The 16,640-nt window shown below is 44.2% G+C and overlaps 1 protein-coding gene across 2 annotated transcripts in view; it reads left to right on the forward strand.

Moving 5' to 3' along the window:
• MPP7 (membrane palmitoylated protein 7) overlaps nt 1-16,640 on the forward strand; it is a 332,266-nt gene that overhangs the window by 191,285 nt on the left and 124,341 nt on the right. For both annotated transcript variants that reach the window (XM_040434340.1, XM_040434341.1), the window contains exon 6: nt 44-124. In XM_040434340.1, coding sequence (XP_040290274.1) covers nt 44-124 — 81 coding nt within the window. The remainder of the gene's footprint in view (nt 1-43; nt 125-16,640) is intronic.

Consider the following 16,640-nt stretch of genomic DNA (forward strand, 5'->3'; position numbering starts at 1 on the left):
TGTTCAGCTAATGCTCACGGTGTCCATTCTGTCTCCTTCACAGCTGGCTGAGGAACTGCAGAGCCGACCACTGAGCAGCGAGATCAGAGAGTTGTTGAAACTGCTGTCTAAACCAAACCTGAAGGTAAGGACACGCTACACCTGCAGACCGTCCGCTAGGCCGCACTGAGAAGAAAGGGATTATTTATCTGAAATGCGGTGTAATTCTCCTCGAAGAACTGCCTGTACTCCTAAGAGGAGACGGGAGGGGGGGGGGGGGGATAAATAAAGGCACCTCTTGACTTCATCCATCCAAGAAAATGTATGGTTGGTGGACTGTAAACCCTAAATTATACTGTTGTGGCAACCTGCGGACAGAAGCTCGGACGGGTCGTATGAGGCCATTCAAAGATACACACATTCAATTCCTTGTAACTTTTAAAAGGGTTTTCCAAAATTTTTACATTAATGGCTTATCCTCAGGATAGGCACTCTCGCTGATCAGTCAAGAGACCAGGTGGAGGAGAGCCGCGGCCTCTTCCTAGGCCAGTGACGTCACATCCTTCGGTCACATGACCTAGGCACATCTCCGTTCCCATTCAAATGAATGGGGCTGAGCTGCAATACTAAACACAGCCACTAGCCAATGGATGGTGCTGTGCTTGGTGAGCAACGAGGAGGCTGTGGCACTCAACAGAGCACTGCGGCCTCCTCAAGCAGCCAAGAGTCGGACTATCCTGAGGATAGCTCATCAATATTAAACACCAGGAAGACCACTTCAAGACACCTTCTTAGCCCCAAGTCTTAAAACATCCTTCATTGAAAATGTAGTAGTCAGGGTCCATTCACACATCCGTGTGTGTTTTGCAGATCCGCGGATCCGCAAAACACGGACATCGGCAATGTGCGTTCCGCATTTTGCCGGCACTATAATAGAATATGCCTAATCTTGTCCGCAATTGCGGACAAGAATAAGACATGTTCTATTTTTTTCTGGAACGGAATTGCGGACCCGGAAGTGCCGGTCCGCATTTCCGAATCTGGGCAGCACATTGTGCGGCCCCATAGAAATGAATGGGTCTGCAATTCCGTTCCGCAAAATGCGGAACAGAATTGCGGACGTGTGAATGGACCTTAAAGCTAATATGTCGGTTGAGCCCGCTGATTTCAGCGTGATTGGTCAACCATCTAATGTGTATGGGGGGCCTCCCAACAGCAGATGGCAGGCATTCTGGATTTCAGCATGACTGATCCTTTTGTTAGCGGGAAGATAAGCAGCCCACCAGAGGGGTCCGGCATCAGCTTTCTCCCCTCTCTCATTCACAGCACATGCGCGATCAGTTGACCCGATCATGTATGTGTATGGAGAAATTGGGAGCGACTCAACGATCACTGAAAACCTAACCTATAACCTTTTTTGTGATCTATTAAAACTGCTATATATGTTCAGTACTTAACTAAGCAGTTATAAAATACCAATATATGGTATCTATATATCAGTATTATAGTGTAACTAAGGCCATACATACATGGCATAGTATACATAAGCCAGACAACGGGAAACGCGTCAGCTCAGATATGTTCTTTGAGACTATTATGTGCTCTGCGTATTAGGGTCGGTTTAGGGTCATTTCTAAAGGTTTTTTTTTCACTTCTTCTTTAGCCAAATATGTCTGTAGCTCACAAATAGTCTTGGATCATATGTACAAAAATATAAGGCAGTATTCCTACCCTAACCAATTAGATGGAGAGCTCCTCCTGTATAGACTAATCTGGCCATACACATGATTAGATAAACATGGTCCACTGATTTCTGGAGGACCATCCAACCATCTGTTGTATATGGGAATGTCCTGACCAGCAGACATCAGTGGGAAAAGGGTTGAGCATGTTGGATTTCTACTTGCCTGATCCTTTTATTTACACGGAAGAAAAGCCGCAAGAGGTATGGCTGACAGCAGCTTTCTCCCTCTGTCTATTAGGAACACATGCACACTTGGCCAAGAGGAAATAGCTGCTCAGCCTACAGCTATCTAAGGTGTACGTTCACCTTTATTATGGTAAAATATTGCACTTTTAGACTCCTTGTGATTTTTTTTTTTAAATATATACGCCAAGGTGTATGATACAGCAACAAGAGGATGTACTTTTATCACCACGTAGGGACAAACTTGTATTTTAACCCCTTAGTGACCACCAATACGCCTTTTTACATCGATCATTTAGGAGCCTTAGTGCCATGGCTCCTGCTCTAACAGCCTGAATCACCAGAAGTCCCAATCCGGGCTGTTTAACCCTTAAGATGCCGAGGTCAATAGTGACTGCAGCATCTAAGTGGTTTAGAGGAAGGGAGCTCCCTCTCTCAGGTATTAGCACAGCTGTGAGCGAGATGGCAGGGTAAGGTAACACTGTGTTAAATGGGCCTAATGAAGGCTTCCAGGTCTCCCTGCAGTGTATATTAGGCTGCACCAGAGGTGCAGACTAGTAGTGCCTGTCAAAATGATATTGACCGTATAATACACTGTACTGCATAAGCAGTACTGTGTATTATAGCAGCGATCAGAAGTTAAAAAGTGCACCTTTTTTCCTTAGAAAAAAGGCTTTTCAATGGGAAAAATTGCAAAAATAAAACCCCTCCACATATTTGGTATCGCCATTTCCGTAATGACCCGCACAACACAATTATTATGCAATTTGTCCTGCAAGGTGAACGAGTGAGAAAAAAAAAGCACTAGAATTTCAGTTTTTTTCCTTTTCGCCACCAGAAAAATTGAATGAACATTTAAAAAGTTTTATGTATCCCAAAATAGTGCCAATGGAAACTACAAGTCATCCTCCAAAAATCAAGCCCTCACACATCTCCAGAGAGCGGGGGAATAAAAAAAAAGTTATTGGCCTTGGGATACAGTGATGTAAAAACATTTTTTGTAAAAAAAAAAAATATATATTTATTTGGCATCACTGTAATCGTATTGCTTTTTTTTTTCTCTATCCCCTGAAAGTTAATTAGTAAGTTGTGTACTCCAAAATCATCCCATTCAAAACTACAACCTGTCCTGCAAAAAACTATTTCTCATATGGCTACATCGACAGAAAAAAATAAAAGTTGAAAAAATGTAAAAAAAATGTTGTGGATCAAAGGATGTAACAGAAATGATAACTCATACTATTATGGAAAGTTCATTATAGGTTGGAGATTTGATCCCCAGTTTTGTTTTTTGTTTTTTCTTGCCTTTTTGTCATTATTTATGCTGACCGTGGACGTTTTCTAGGCACAGTGGCCCCTCTGTTGTGAGAATAATCCGTGTATTTTTATGACTGGTGTTTTCATAAACGATTAAAATGTCATTTCAAAAAAATATCCAATTGCAATTTATTGTAACGTTAATAGGGAACAGGCAAAAGAAAGAAACCGCTCGCGGTATGGAAACATCTTCTGCTTTATTCCGTTAGAGCAGAAGTTCCAGTAACCAGGTTTTCTTACCACGTGCGCTCAGAAGATCGTGTACATGTATTTCCAAACCACATTCAAGCCCCTTACAAAAGCCAAGCTAGAGCCCGCCGGGTGCTTTGTATAGGGTAGGGCCATCTAATGAACCTGGAGTACATGTAATTGAGCCTATAGCAGTTAATCACATCGCCCATCAGAGAATGGACTGTATTGTAGAGATTCTTCTTATGCTGTCGGTTACAGGACTCCCTCGCAGACTGCACTGTACGATAAGGAATCTGGTGTTCTGTTCCCAAAAATGCCAAGCCCCTCACACAGATTGTCCTTACCTCACTCCCTGGCACCCGCATTGCTTCTGATGCCCGCACGGCTGCCACAGCATTTTCCTGGGAACGAGCCTCCCTAGTGTCACCTGCGATGCTAGGGAGGCTCGTTCCCGTCGCGGCCTGCTATTGGCTGTCCCCCCATCTGTCACCTGATGTTTTGCTCCCCGCAACGGCAAAATGCAATGGCGGCCGTGCGGGCATCAGAAGCGATGCAGGTCCCGGGGAGCGAGGCAAGTAAAATCTGTGCAAGGGGCCCGGGCATTTGGGGGATGGGTCATTTTTGGGGTTGGACAACCCTTTTAATGTCCAACCCCAAAAACTAGGCTTTATACTGATGACCTATCCTCTGGATAGGTCATCAGTATCTGATTGTTGGGGTCCAACATCCAGAACCCCCACCAATCAGCTGTTTGAGAAGGCAGTGGTGCTGGCAGTATCACCATGGTCTTCTCTCAGCTCACCAAGCACAGCGCCGTACATTGGATAGTGGCTGTGCTTGGTATCGCAGCTCAGCCCCATTCACTTAAATGGGTCTGAGCAGCGCCTAGGCTATTTGACTGATGAATATAACGCCAGATGGCCTAGAAAAAGCTGCGAGAAGGCCATGGCATTACTGCGAGCGCCGGTGCCTTCTCAAATAGCTGATTGTTGGGGATTCTGGGCTTCGGTCCCCCACTGATCAGATAATGATGATATATCCAGAGGATAGGTCATCGGTTAAAAAATCTCAGAAACCCCTCTAATTTGTGCAGATTTTCATTCAAAGAGATCATTGGCAAATCCATGACAAAATACGCAGGTAACACATGGGCATTATGGTGCAGACAATCAGCTTAAGGCCTCATGCACACGACTGTTGTGTGTTTTGTAGTCTGCAAATTGCGGATCCGCAAGACACAGATGGCGTCCATGTGCGCTCTGCAATTTGCGGAACGGCGCAGACAGCCATTAATATAACTGCGAAACCACGGAACGGAGCAACGGATGCGGAAAGCACACGGAGTGCTGTCCGCATCTTATGCGGCCACATTGAAGTGAATGGGTCCGCATCCAACAATGGGTCCGCATCATGACATTGATGGCATATTGCCAGGATATGTCGGATAGGAGCGGGTCCCACCTCTGGGACCCGCTCCTATTTCCAGAATGGGGCCCCCGATGTGAAGGGCGACCAGCTGTGCGTGCTTCATCACCCTCCGTTCTCCACTGTGGGAGCACTTGGCTATTTCTCCGAAGTCCCATAGCAGTAAATGAAGAGCAAGCCATGCATGCGCACTGTGCTTTACTTCTGGAGACCGATTCTGGAGATAAAAGCAGGTCCCAGACATGGAATGCTTGCGATATGCCCTCAGTGTCCCAGATGGGAATACCCCTTTAAGCCAGGCCGTGAGGCATTCCATCTACTAATGCTTAGTTGAATAGCCCACATCAGCAACTCATCCTAAGGGCCCATTTACATGGCCGGATAAGCAGGGCAATGATCTGGGACGAGCCGTTCTTTCCTGATCATGGCCAGCTCATTCATGTACAAGCAGCAGTTATCCTCTCTGCATGGGGATGAATAATCGCTACTACGATCACTTGTCGCTGTACTGTTTCATTGTTTGTCAGCAGTTCATCCCTTTTATCACAAAACAATGTGCTCCCGACAAATGATGATTTTATGCGCCACATAACACATGAGCGGTTTGCTTGTTTGTTGGGTGATCAGCAGCGCTTTTATATGGGCGCCATCAAGAATTGTTGCAAACCTGTTAATTGCCCCGATAATCTGCCCCTATAAAGGGGTGCACAAATAGAGGTTTTGCAGGGGGGTGGGACTTTGAAGGTGTTAAGATCCCTTTTACATGGGACTATTATTAGGCAGATTATTGGGAAACGCTCATTCTTGATAATCGGCCCATGTAAAGGTCCCACAGATCACCAGAGGAACGAGCAAATCGCTCGTCCTCATACGCTGTAAATGTAGCGACAAGCAGGTAATTATGGGGAATTGCCTGCTCAGTTGGCACTTGTAAATGCACCATTAGGTGCCAAAAAAAGATGTGGTATTACTGAGCTATCAGAACTGTTGATGGGACAAAACCTCCTGCTTCACTGCTTGTTACTGGCAATTTTAGTAATATATGTGTCACGCCCTTGCCTGGTCTTCCTAGTAGCCAGTGAACACCTAACATCAAGCCCTTTTGGGTAGGACATTTTACATGCGAGCCTTCTAGCTGCTGCCCATGAGCAAAGAGAAATTTGAGAGCCTCGATCTAAGATTACATTCACGCAGCAGTGAAAAAATGGCCATTAAATCTATCCGTTTTTCATAGCGATTGTGTGCATCCATGTTCTTGCCCTCTATCCATTTTTAATGGCTGTTTTGCATCAGTTTTTGTAACGGCCGTTAAAAAAAAACGGTCTTTAAAAACAGATGCATTTCATTAGGTTTTTTAACATTACAACCCCTGCAGTGCCCTCGCAGTTTACATAATGCCCCCATAGTGCTCCCTGGACATCAGATTGCCCCCGAGTATGATTAATAGCCTCCACTAGTGTCCCTCTGTATGATAAATGGCCCCTTTTGTGCTCCCCAGTAGGAATAATGCCGACCGTGTAGTGGTCGCAAGTAAGAATAGTGTCCCCTCTTGGTGCTCCCCAATAGGAATAACACCCCCCTCATAGTGGTCCCCATTCTCACCTTATCCAGTTGACTGTGCGGGGACACTTGCTCTTCACTGGAGACAGCAGGGCCTGACACTTGACGTGGTGACATCATCACTCTAGAAACATCAGGTCCTGCAGCATCCAGCAAGTGTCCCCACGCTCTCAAATGGATGGGTTTTTTTTTTGTTTAACCCCTAAAAGGCCAAAGTGTAACCCGTCATGTGAGTGTAGCCTAATTGACTTTAGTGTTCGGGTCCATTCTGTAAAGGTGAATCTGAGGTCATTTCTTTACCTAATTGACTTTGTCCACGATGTGAAATGAGGTCAGGAACTCACCACTGATTGTCATTTACTAAAGAGGTGGATTCTGTTCTTCTGCAGAAACTGATTTTCACAATGTGAAAATGAATAAATATTTGCCAGAACAAGCAATTTGCGGTTAGAAATGACTCCAACTCCCAACATTTTCCTCTTCTCTGCTCAAATACTGTAGCATGCATAATAATCCAATCGAGCATTTTCCCTTTTGTTCGAGGTGATTTGATTAAGCCTTTAAACATATGTGGACAGCTGGTTTTCAGCATGGAGGACATGGTTATTAAATTCACAGATCTGTCCCTGCTGCCAGCGAGGTCAGTAGTACATTGATGTTCTCTCCAGTGCAGGCTTCTGTCTGTGAAGAGGTTAGGGGGGCTTGCTCCATGTTGTAGGGGAGCGGTGGATTTTATATTCCTCCTGGCAAGGATGGAAGTAACTCGTCTGCCTTCTGTTCTTAGAGGTGATTTACTGGTGCCTCTTCTGGACCATTTTCTCAACGATATATCCAATTCGAAGATCACACAATAAAATGCGAGGTTACAGTTCAGCCGCGTATGAGGTTTATGAATACACATACCTGACTATATGCCTTACAGTCTAGAAGTGTTTCTGCATGCTACACAGATGTGAGCAGATGACAGGCACTTAAAAATGTGACTCTACCAATAGCAATCAGTAAGATTCCAGCTATCACTCTTAAAGGAAATGTTCACTTTGAACAGTCCCTTTTTGTTCGAAAGGCCCAACAAAGATAATCTGATCACAGGGTGAGAACCCAGCAATCATCTGTAATCGGAGGAGGAACCTTGCAGTAAGCGTTCAGGTATCCTGCAGCTCCACCACTGGAGAAGTAAAGTATTACTTAGTTTCTTGACATCAGTGGTTTGTCCATGTAATGCACAGATTGGTTGAGTCCTCCACAGCAAGAGACGCCCTTTGTAGCCACCTTATGGCTTATATATAAGGCTATTGAACTGGAGACCATTTTCTTTTTAAGGAGTTTTCTGGTTTCAGCACGTAAAGCCACTTGTTAAGTGTATAAAGAGAAGTTACTTTTTTATAGAAAATTTTTCACTATTTTCAAGATCTTTTGAGGGACAATCCCTCAAACGACACTTTTTGTTCGAAAGGTTCCACAAAGATTAGCTGATCACAAGATGCAACCCCAGCAATCATCATCATGGCTGGGTGACCCTGTGTATTTAAGGTGCCTTCCCCAATGTGAAGGTGCCTGAGAGTTCGGTTTCCTAGTCTTTAGTAACCATAGGTATATTATCTGTCTGACTACTTGTGTACCGTACTCCAGCCTGACTACAAATTCTGAATTCTAGCTGCTGAAAAGGGTTGTTCCCGAGGCGAGTATTATTTTACTCTGTTAGATCGCCAAAAACATAACATGTTTGTTTTTTTGAAACATTTAAAAATAATTATCTTGTGTCTAGATTTTGCTGTTCTTTTAATTCTCTTTCAAAATGTCCATCTAATGTGTCCAGTACTGGTGGTCACACATGCTCAGTAGCTAAGCCACACCTCCCAGATCCTCATGTACACAGGCAGAAAGTGATTCTGTGCAGACTGCAATAAGAATCTGCGCACTACAAGTATCTTCTTCTCACCAGAACTGGATGAATGAGATGGATGTTGTGAGAGGGAATCGAGAGAACACCAGGGGCATATGTGACTGTTATGTCTAGACACTTGAGGTTGCTTTAAAAAAGCTAGTGCAAACTTATTATATTTACATAAGAAATCTAATACTTAGGGCTTGTTCACACAAATGTGCCTTGTTTTGCGGTCCGCAAAACACGGATGCCGCCCGCGTGCCTTCTCAATTTGCCTATTATAGAAATGCCTATTCTTGTCCGCAAAACCGACAAGAATAGGACATGCCTCATAATTTTTGCGGAGCCATGGAACGGAGCAACGGATGCGGACAGCACATGGAGTGCTGTTTGCATCTTTTGCGGCCCCATTGAAGTGAATGGGTCCACACCCGAGCCGCCAAAAAATGTGGCTCGGATGCGGACCAAAACCACGGTCATGTGAATGAGCCCTTAATCGAAGGACAACCCCTTTAAAATTACATGTGCCTCACCAGGGAGAATGTAGGGTCTGTTTATAGTAGTTTATTATAGTAACAAAATGGAGTACTAAGTAAAGGCTGTGTATACCTTCGCAACCTTTTTTATTTTTCCATTTTATCGCAAATTAAAAAAGAATGAAACTTTGAAATAGATCTTGATCAAAAATGTTCTGTTGTTTTGTTTCTACAACACTTGTGCATCTCCATGGTGACAGACTACAAACAAAACCCTGTGTAGTCTGATTGAGCAGTCAATCCTCCCTTTTATCTCTTCTCTCATCAGATGTATGTAGGGAGAAGGCCGATTCAGCAAGATAGTGTATACTGAGGTCTGACTAGAAGCTGTGGAAACACTGCAATAAGACTACATTTAGACAACCTCAAGTCCTACACTTGTTGGGGAGTCTCAGCAGAGAGGCACAATGAGCTGACTGGCTTGAGTTTTTTTAAGCCTACATCAAGGTTTTTATGGGTTTTAGTTTTCCATACCTTATTTTTTGAACTATAAATATATAAAGTTGAGGTTGCGCTCTTTACTTTTTAAGCATTTTTTTACTAGGCCGCAAAAATATGATTTGCTGCTAGTTGATGTTAAGCATTTTCACACCTTGTTTTATATGTCCATTGGTTTCATGTAAGTAATACTAAAATATGTTGATGCAATGTCTTATAAACAGCTGAGAATACGGAAACTCACACATGTTTGTAACATTAGACTTTATGGATTTTTTTTCTCTTAAAGGGGCAATACAGATAAAAATCCAAATTAAAAAACATCAGAACTGTACCAAATAAAAATTTTCTACTCAAGTTTTATGCTGCGGTCACATGAACCATCCTTCTTTAGGGTTCCCAGTGTATCAGTCTGATACACCCAGCCTAATTGATGAAAATTAATACAGGAAAAAATTAGCCGTTAGTTTTCTAGTACAGACTAGAATTTGCAAACTGCAATCTGATTGGTTGTTACTGGTGCACCACCGCACTTTGGCCTCATCTTCATGCAAGAGGCTTGTTCTATACTCTCATGAGGACTCTTAGACAAAACAGTACTGTGAAAAAACTGCTGTACTACACTGAACAAAAATATAAACTCAACACTTTTGATTTTGCTCCCATTTTGCATGAGCTGAACTCAAAGATCTGAAACATTTTCTACATACACAAAAGACCCATTACTCAAATATTGTTCACAAATCTGTCTAAATTTGTGTTAGTGAGCACTTCTCCTTTGCCAAGATAATCCATCCCACCTCACAGGTGTGGCATATCAAGGTGCTGATTAGACAGCATGAATATTGCACAGGTGTGCCTTAGACTGCCCACAATAAAGGCCACTCTGAAATGTGCACAGTTTTGCCTTACGGAGGGGGGCAGGGGGGTCAGAAAACCAGTCAGTATCTGGTGTAGCCACCCTTGGCCTTACGCAGTGCAACACATATCCGTCGGATAGAGTTGATCAGGTTGTTGATTGTGGCCTGTGGAATGTTGGTCCAATCCTCTTCAATAGCCGAAGTTGCAGGATATTGGCGGGAACTGGAACACGCTGTCGTGTACCCCGATCCAGAGCATCCCAAACATGCTCAATGGGTGACATGCCCGGTGAGTATACTGGCCATGCAAGAACTGGGATGTTTTCAGCTTCCAGGAATTGTGTACAGATCCTTGCAATATGGGCTGTGCATTATCATGCTGCAACATGAGGTGATGGTCATGGATAAATGGCACAACAATGGGCCTCAGGATCTTGTCACGGTATCTCTGTGCATTCAGAATGCCATCAATAAAAACGCACCTGTGTTCGTTGTCCATAACATAACGCCTGCCCAATGGGTCTTTTGTGTATGTAGAAAATGTTTCAGATCTTTGAGTTCAGCTCATGCAAAATGGGAAAAAAAACCGAAAGTGTTGCGTTTATATTTTTGTTCAGTGTAGATTTTAGCTCAGGCACACAAACAAATCTCAATTTTAATTCTGGTTAGATCATTTTTAACGGGGTTAATCCACTTAGCACTTGAAGCACTGGCAAAGCCATCAAAGCCATATACACCAAGCCTGTACAGTGGCACCTGGAGTGTCTATGGTTCAGACTTATAGGCACTCCGTAAGGGGATATCCCACGATTAATGTAAAAAATGAAAATCATGCGTAATCTACTCCATGACAACCTCTTTTTAACAAATCTAGAACCAGCCCTGTACCATGAGGATAATATTTGAAGTCAGTTTTGCAGAAGTCTACGTTGGAGTACTTTGCACCAAGTTGATCAAACTTTGAGCAATGTTTTTAAACTTGGCCCATCTTTAAATTTTTTCGAGCAAGTGATGTGTCACGGACATTCCCGTGGCAGGTACCAGGAGATCGGAGAGACTGGCAACTCGTGGGTTAAATTGACAAGTTCCCTGTGGATCTTACTGTTTCTGTGTTTTGGTGAATGCCACACCCCTTGCTTCAGGTGTTGCTTGTTGGTAATTTACCTTTACCATAAGTAGCCGCTTCTCACTCTTGGCGGTGCGGTTTATAGATTTTCTTCCTGCCTTCTAACTAGCTGGTCAGTTGTACTCTGTGGTGCTTCTGGAGTTGCCAGTTTTCTACTTTCTTTTCTTATTGTTTTGTGTTTGTTATATTCCCTGTTGTTTGTATCTGGGCCTGAGACAGAGTCTTCTATTCGTCCATCTGGGGAGGAATGGGTTGTCTCTGGTCCTAACCTAATTTCAGGGCCTTATAGGAATATAAGGGCCTAGGTATCCAGCATATGAATATTCCTACATTCAACGTCTATTCATAGTGATAGGTAGTTAGGGCCCGGATTAGGGTTGTTTAGGAGGTGACCTGTTCCTTCCCTAGTTTCCAGGCCCAGTTACTGTTCCCCTTCCCTCCTGTGTTTAGTGTGGAGTTTCCCCCCCACGCCGTTTGGGTGTAGCTCCAGTGCAGGAAAGACACAGCTCCATCAACTATGTAGTAGACAGAGCTCGTCACTGCAGCGCTGCACCCATTGACTTCAATAGGAGCTGCTCTGTAGTAATGAGGTCCCCCACTTACATAGGTGATGGTGCTGTGTAGTTCTGGCACCAGAGCTACAACTGAATGGTGGGGGTTTGTGGTGTGGGACCACCACTGAGGATAGGCCATCACTTAGTAAAAGCTGGACAACCTCTTTAAACCTTGCACTTTTGTCTAGAAGTGCTATTTCAGTTTTGACTTTCAAAATTATTTTTGCAACTTTTTGTAATTCTAAAATGCAACTCATTAAGGGGGTTTTCTGGCCATATATATTGATGACCTATCGTCAGGCTAGGTCATCCATATGAGATAGGCGGGTGTCCGACACCTGTAACCCCTGCCGATCAGCTGTTTGACGAGGAGTCGGCCACCATGCGAGTGCTGCTTACTCGTCATTACACTATGCGTCGCCTCGTCTGTAGCAGCGGCGTAATGTAATTACAAGCACTCGCTCTATTCAAGAGAATCCAGTGAGTACTTGTATTACACTGCACCTCCGAGACGAATTGCATCGTAATCAACAGGAAGCAGGACTTGCATGTAGCGCCGCCTTCATCTTCAAACAGATGATCGGCGGGGGTGCAGGTGTTGGACCCCAACCGTTCTCATATTGATGACCTATTCTGACTAGGTCATCAATATATATGACCGGACAGCCCCTTTGATATACCTAACAATGCCCACTTTTCCACCCACTTTTCAAAACCGGAGTGAGTGGTGTTTTCTGGCTTCAAAAAGTTGCAATTTCTTGCACAAGTAACCAGAAAAAGTTGCATAGACCTATCTTGCAACTTTTTAAAGCCAGAATTCTGGAGTGCAGGGCATGATGAATTCCCACCATAGACTTGATGTATGCAGTTAGACCGTAGTTCAGCTTTCATGAATCGGCCTCTCTCGACAAGAACAGAAGAAGGATAATTCCACATTAAAATTGTAATTGCAGAATCCCTTCATATGCTCTTTTCCCAATAATTCCCGCTCCACAGCTTCTCCTCTGTGTTCCTGTCTGGGTTGGATTACTGACCTGTCGTGCTTGTGGCTTGCCATATTTTCCCAAACAAAATAAACAGTGGATTAAGAGCTGCTCAGTTCCTTCAGCTTGGGCCAATTATGTTGTCCTTCTTTCTTTGGCACAATTACAAACTGGAAGTGATTGGCATTTCAGGTTAGAGGCACAAGTGGAATCTCAGCTGCCGCTATTCCGGAGAGGGGATTGTTTTATTTCAAACCTTTGGTTGGGTTCCCACTTCTTAGCAGAGATAATTGCATGTTGTTCAGCTTCCAGCATTGATATTAGCATTGATTTATTTTCATTTTGCAATCAAGAAAAACTATCAGGCTGTAATTAAAGGGGTTATCCCACAAAGAGTATTACTATGCAGTGAATAGGGCGTTTTATATAAAGTATACAGGCAATAAGATTTTTTGTGTACATTACATTTACCTCTCTGGTAGTGCCCCCTGCTGTTTCTCTTGTGGTCGAAATTTGGTCCACCTTCTGCATTTGATGGTGGACTCATATGCCCAGTGGTGTCCCTGCACCCTTCCACTTCTCAGTGCTGGTATAATGATCTCATAGTGAAGCATTTCAGACATCTAAATTCAACGGAATATATACAGTGCCACAAACTTATGGCTCATGCACACGACCATTGGATGTTTTGCAGTCCATAAATTGTGGATATGCAAAACACGGATACCGGCCCTGTGCATTCCATGTTTTGTGGAAAGAAACAGCTGGTCCCTAATAGAACAGTCCTCTGCTTGTCCATAATGCAGACAATAATAGGACATGTGGGGGATTCAATCAGCACAACCCTATATGCAGGTGTACATAGCTATGGCGAAATACATATACAAACGCAAAATACAAATGCAATAGCACTCTGCAACCAGCATTCTGCCCTGCCTCTATGCTGGATGAGGCATTGGTGTACATTTTGGCCAAAGCGTAATAAGCCACTCACCACGTCAAGGTCGCCTCTATGGAGTGGTCCCTAACACTAGTTCCTACCTGTTTATGGGCCATGACAGCCACACAAAGTCCAGGGAATGCAGGTGCAGCATGCACGCCAAGCACACTCTGCTTTTAACCCCGTCCGGTGCCATTACAGCTTTCATCGGATCCAGGGATGCAAGTACCAACATGCATGCTGAGCCCACTATATACTTCTCCTGGACCTAGTATGAGCAGTGATGGCCAGTTCGCAGTGTTCGCCAGCAAACACATGCGGGCTGCCATCTTTAGTAAGGTTAGACTCACTCGTCCGGCGATGCACAGGTAAGCCCTTACCTGTGCCTGTGCAGCGAGCCGGTCTGAAATCAAATGCGGTCACCGAGTGCAGGCAGTTCCGAGAACAGCCCGATGAAGGCCCCCGGCGGCTGTTCTCGGAACTGCCTGCTCCCGGTGACCGCATTTGATTTCAGACCGGCTCACGGCACAGGCACAGGTAAGGGCTTACCTGTGCATCGCCGGACGGGTGAGTCTAACCTTACTAAAGATGGCAGCCCACATGTGTTCGCTGGCGAACACTGCGAACTGGCCATCACTGTTCATGAGACCTTAAATGTATTTTATGTGATAGACCAACACAAAGTAGCAAGTATGTGTGAAGTGAAAAGAAAATGATACATGGTTTTCAAAATTTTCAATAAATATAAATCTGAAAGTGTGGTGTACATTTGTATATAGCCCCCTGTACTCTGATACCCCTAAATAAAATCCAGTGTGACCAATTTCCTTCAGATGTCACCTGTGTGTAATTTATTCTCAGTATAACTACAGATGTTCTGTGAAGACTTCAGAGATTTGTTAGAAAACATTAGTGATCAAACAGCATCATGAAAACCAAGGAACACACCAGACAGGTCAGGGATAAAGTTGTGGAGAAGTGTAAAGCAGGGTTCGTTTATATAAAAAAAAAAAATATTCCAAGCTCTGAATATCTGATGAAGCACTGTTTAGTCCATCATCCAAAGACCTACCAAGACATGGCTATCCATCTAAGCCAGGGATGACCAACCCGAGGCTCTCCAGCTGTTGCAAAACTACAACTCCCAGTATGCCCAGACTGCCTACAGCTTTCAGCTTAGAGCAGGGCATGATGGGAGTTGTAGTTTTACAACAGCTGGAGAGCCGCAGGTTGGCCATGCCTGATCTAAACTAAGAGCCCAGGCAGGGAGAGCACTAATTAGAGAAGCAGTCAAGAGGCCCATGGTCACTCTGGAGGAGCTGCAGAGATCACAGCTCAGGTGGGAGAATCTGGTGGAGACTGTACTCCACAAATCTAGTCTTTATGGAAGAGTGGCAAGAAGAAAGCCATTTGTGAAAACAAGCCATAGGAAGTCCCATTTGCAGTTTGCCACAAGCCATGTAGGGGGCACAGCAAACATGTCGAAGAAGGTGCTCTGGTCAAATGAGACCAAAGTTGAACTTTTTGGCCTCAATGCAAAATGCTATTTGTGGCAGAAAACTAACACTACACCCTGAACATTACATACCATAGTGCTATTTCTTAGTGGATTAGCGGGGGCTGTGTGTGATGGGCTGTTTTCTATGCAGAGAAGACAGGAGAAGGGGTTAACAAGAGCTGACTGCAAAGTACTCCTGGGAAATGCAGGTGTTAGAGGAGCTGCTGCCCACCCACAGAAACTGAAGAAACAAAAGTTGGCGGTAGGGGGAGAAAAAGTATGACAATTACACTGGCGAGCTGCTTTGCACTGCCTGGCCCTGTCAATCAAAGTAGCCAGGGAGGGGCTGGCCAGAGTGGAGCTTGGGTGCAACAAGAGCAATGGTGATGCCCTCATTGCACCAAGAGCCTAATTTGCAAGAGAAGAAAAAGTATCATAACTCAGGAACAGACCCTTGGATCAGCCCAAAAAAAAAAGAAGCTGCGACCGATCAGCTGCTTGAAGAGGCTGCAGTGCCCCCACAGTATATCAAACGTACCGTAACTAACTACATACATCAAGATCAGACATTGATGACCAGTCCTGAGGAGAGGGCATCAATATTGTACTCCCAGAAAACTCCAGTCAACCTGTAGCTCATCAAATGTTGAAAACCAGCAGAGATTGTACACTTTTAGCATGGACAGAACATGCAATGAAAAAAGTAGTTTCATGGATTTCCTTACGTTGTCTAAGAATCGCTTTAATTAAATCATGACAACTTTTTCTTCTTCAGACATTTCCTTAAATGACTTTCAGCTGGTGATGCTGGAATAGCCAGTTAGTGTTTTGTCTAGCTATAGATAGGAGCGAGGGAGATTAATCATGTGGGGATTTTTTATGTTGAAGAATTATTAGATTTTAAAGGGGTTATCCAATTCAAAAAATGCCCCCACAATGCCCGGGCCCCTCCTATAGATAATACTGACCCCGGCAACTGTGTCGCTCCGGATCCCTGTATGGCTGCCGCTGCATATCCCCGTTGTGCAGATCAAAACATCCGGTGACGGGAAGTGCAGCCAGTAGCAGGCCGCGGCTGTGACCAGCCTTCCTGGTATCACGGGTGACGTCAAGTGAATGGGGCTTTGCTGCTATACCAAGCAGAGCTGCTATCAAACGGATGACGCTGTGGCTGGCAGGCTGTAATGAAACTGCAACTCTCACCGGAGCACCACAGTCTTAAAGGGGTTGTCCAGGATTTTTGTACTGATGGCCTATCCTGAGGACAACTCCTTTAAGCGTCTAATAACCAGGATCGTACTTGTGAAATTGTCAAATCTGTTGAATATGTTCTGCGTTCTCATTTGTATCACATTTCCCTATATAGGTATTAAATAGGGATCGACCGATTATCGGAAGTAACGATATAAAAGTAATA

This window comes from Bufo bufo, chromosome 5 (assembly GCF_905171765.1).
Source record: "Bufo bufo chromosome 5, aBufBuf1.1, whole genome shotgun sequence".
In the NCBI taxonomy this organism is placed as follows: Eukaryota; Metazoa; Chordata; class Amphibia; order Anura; family Bufonidae; genus Bufo; species Bufo bufo.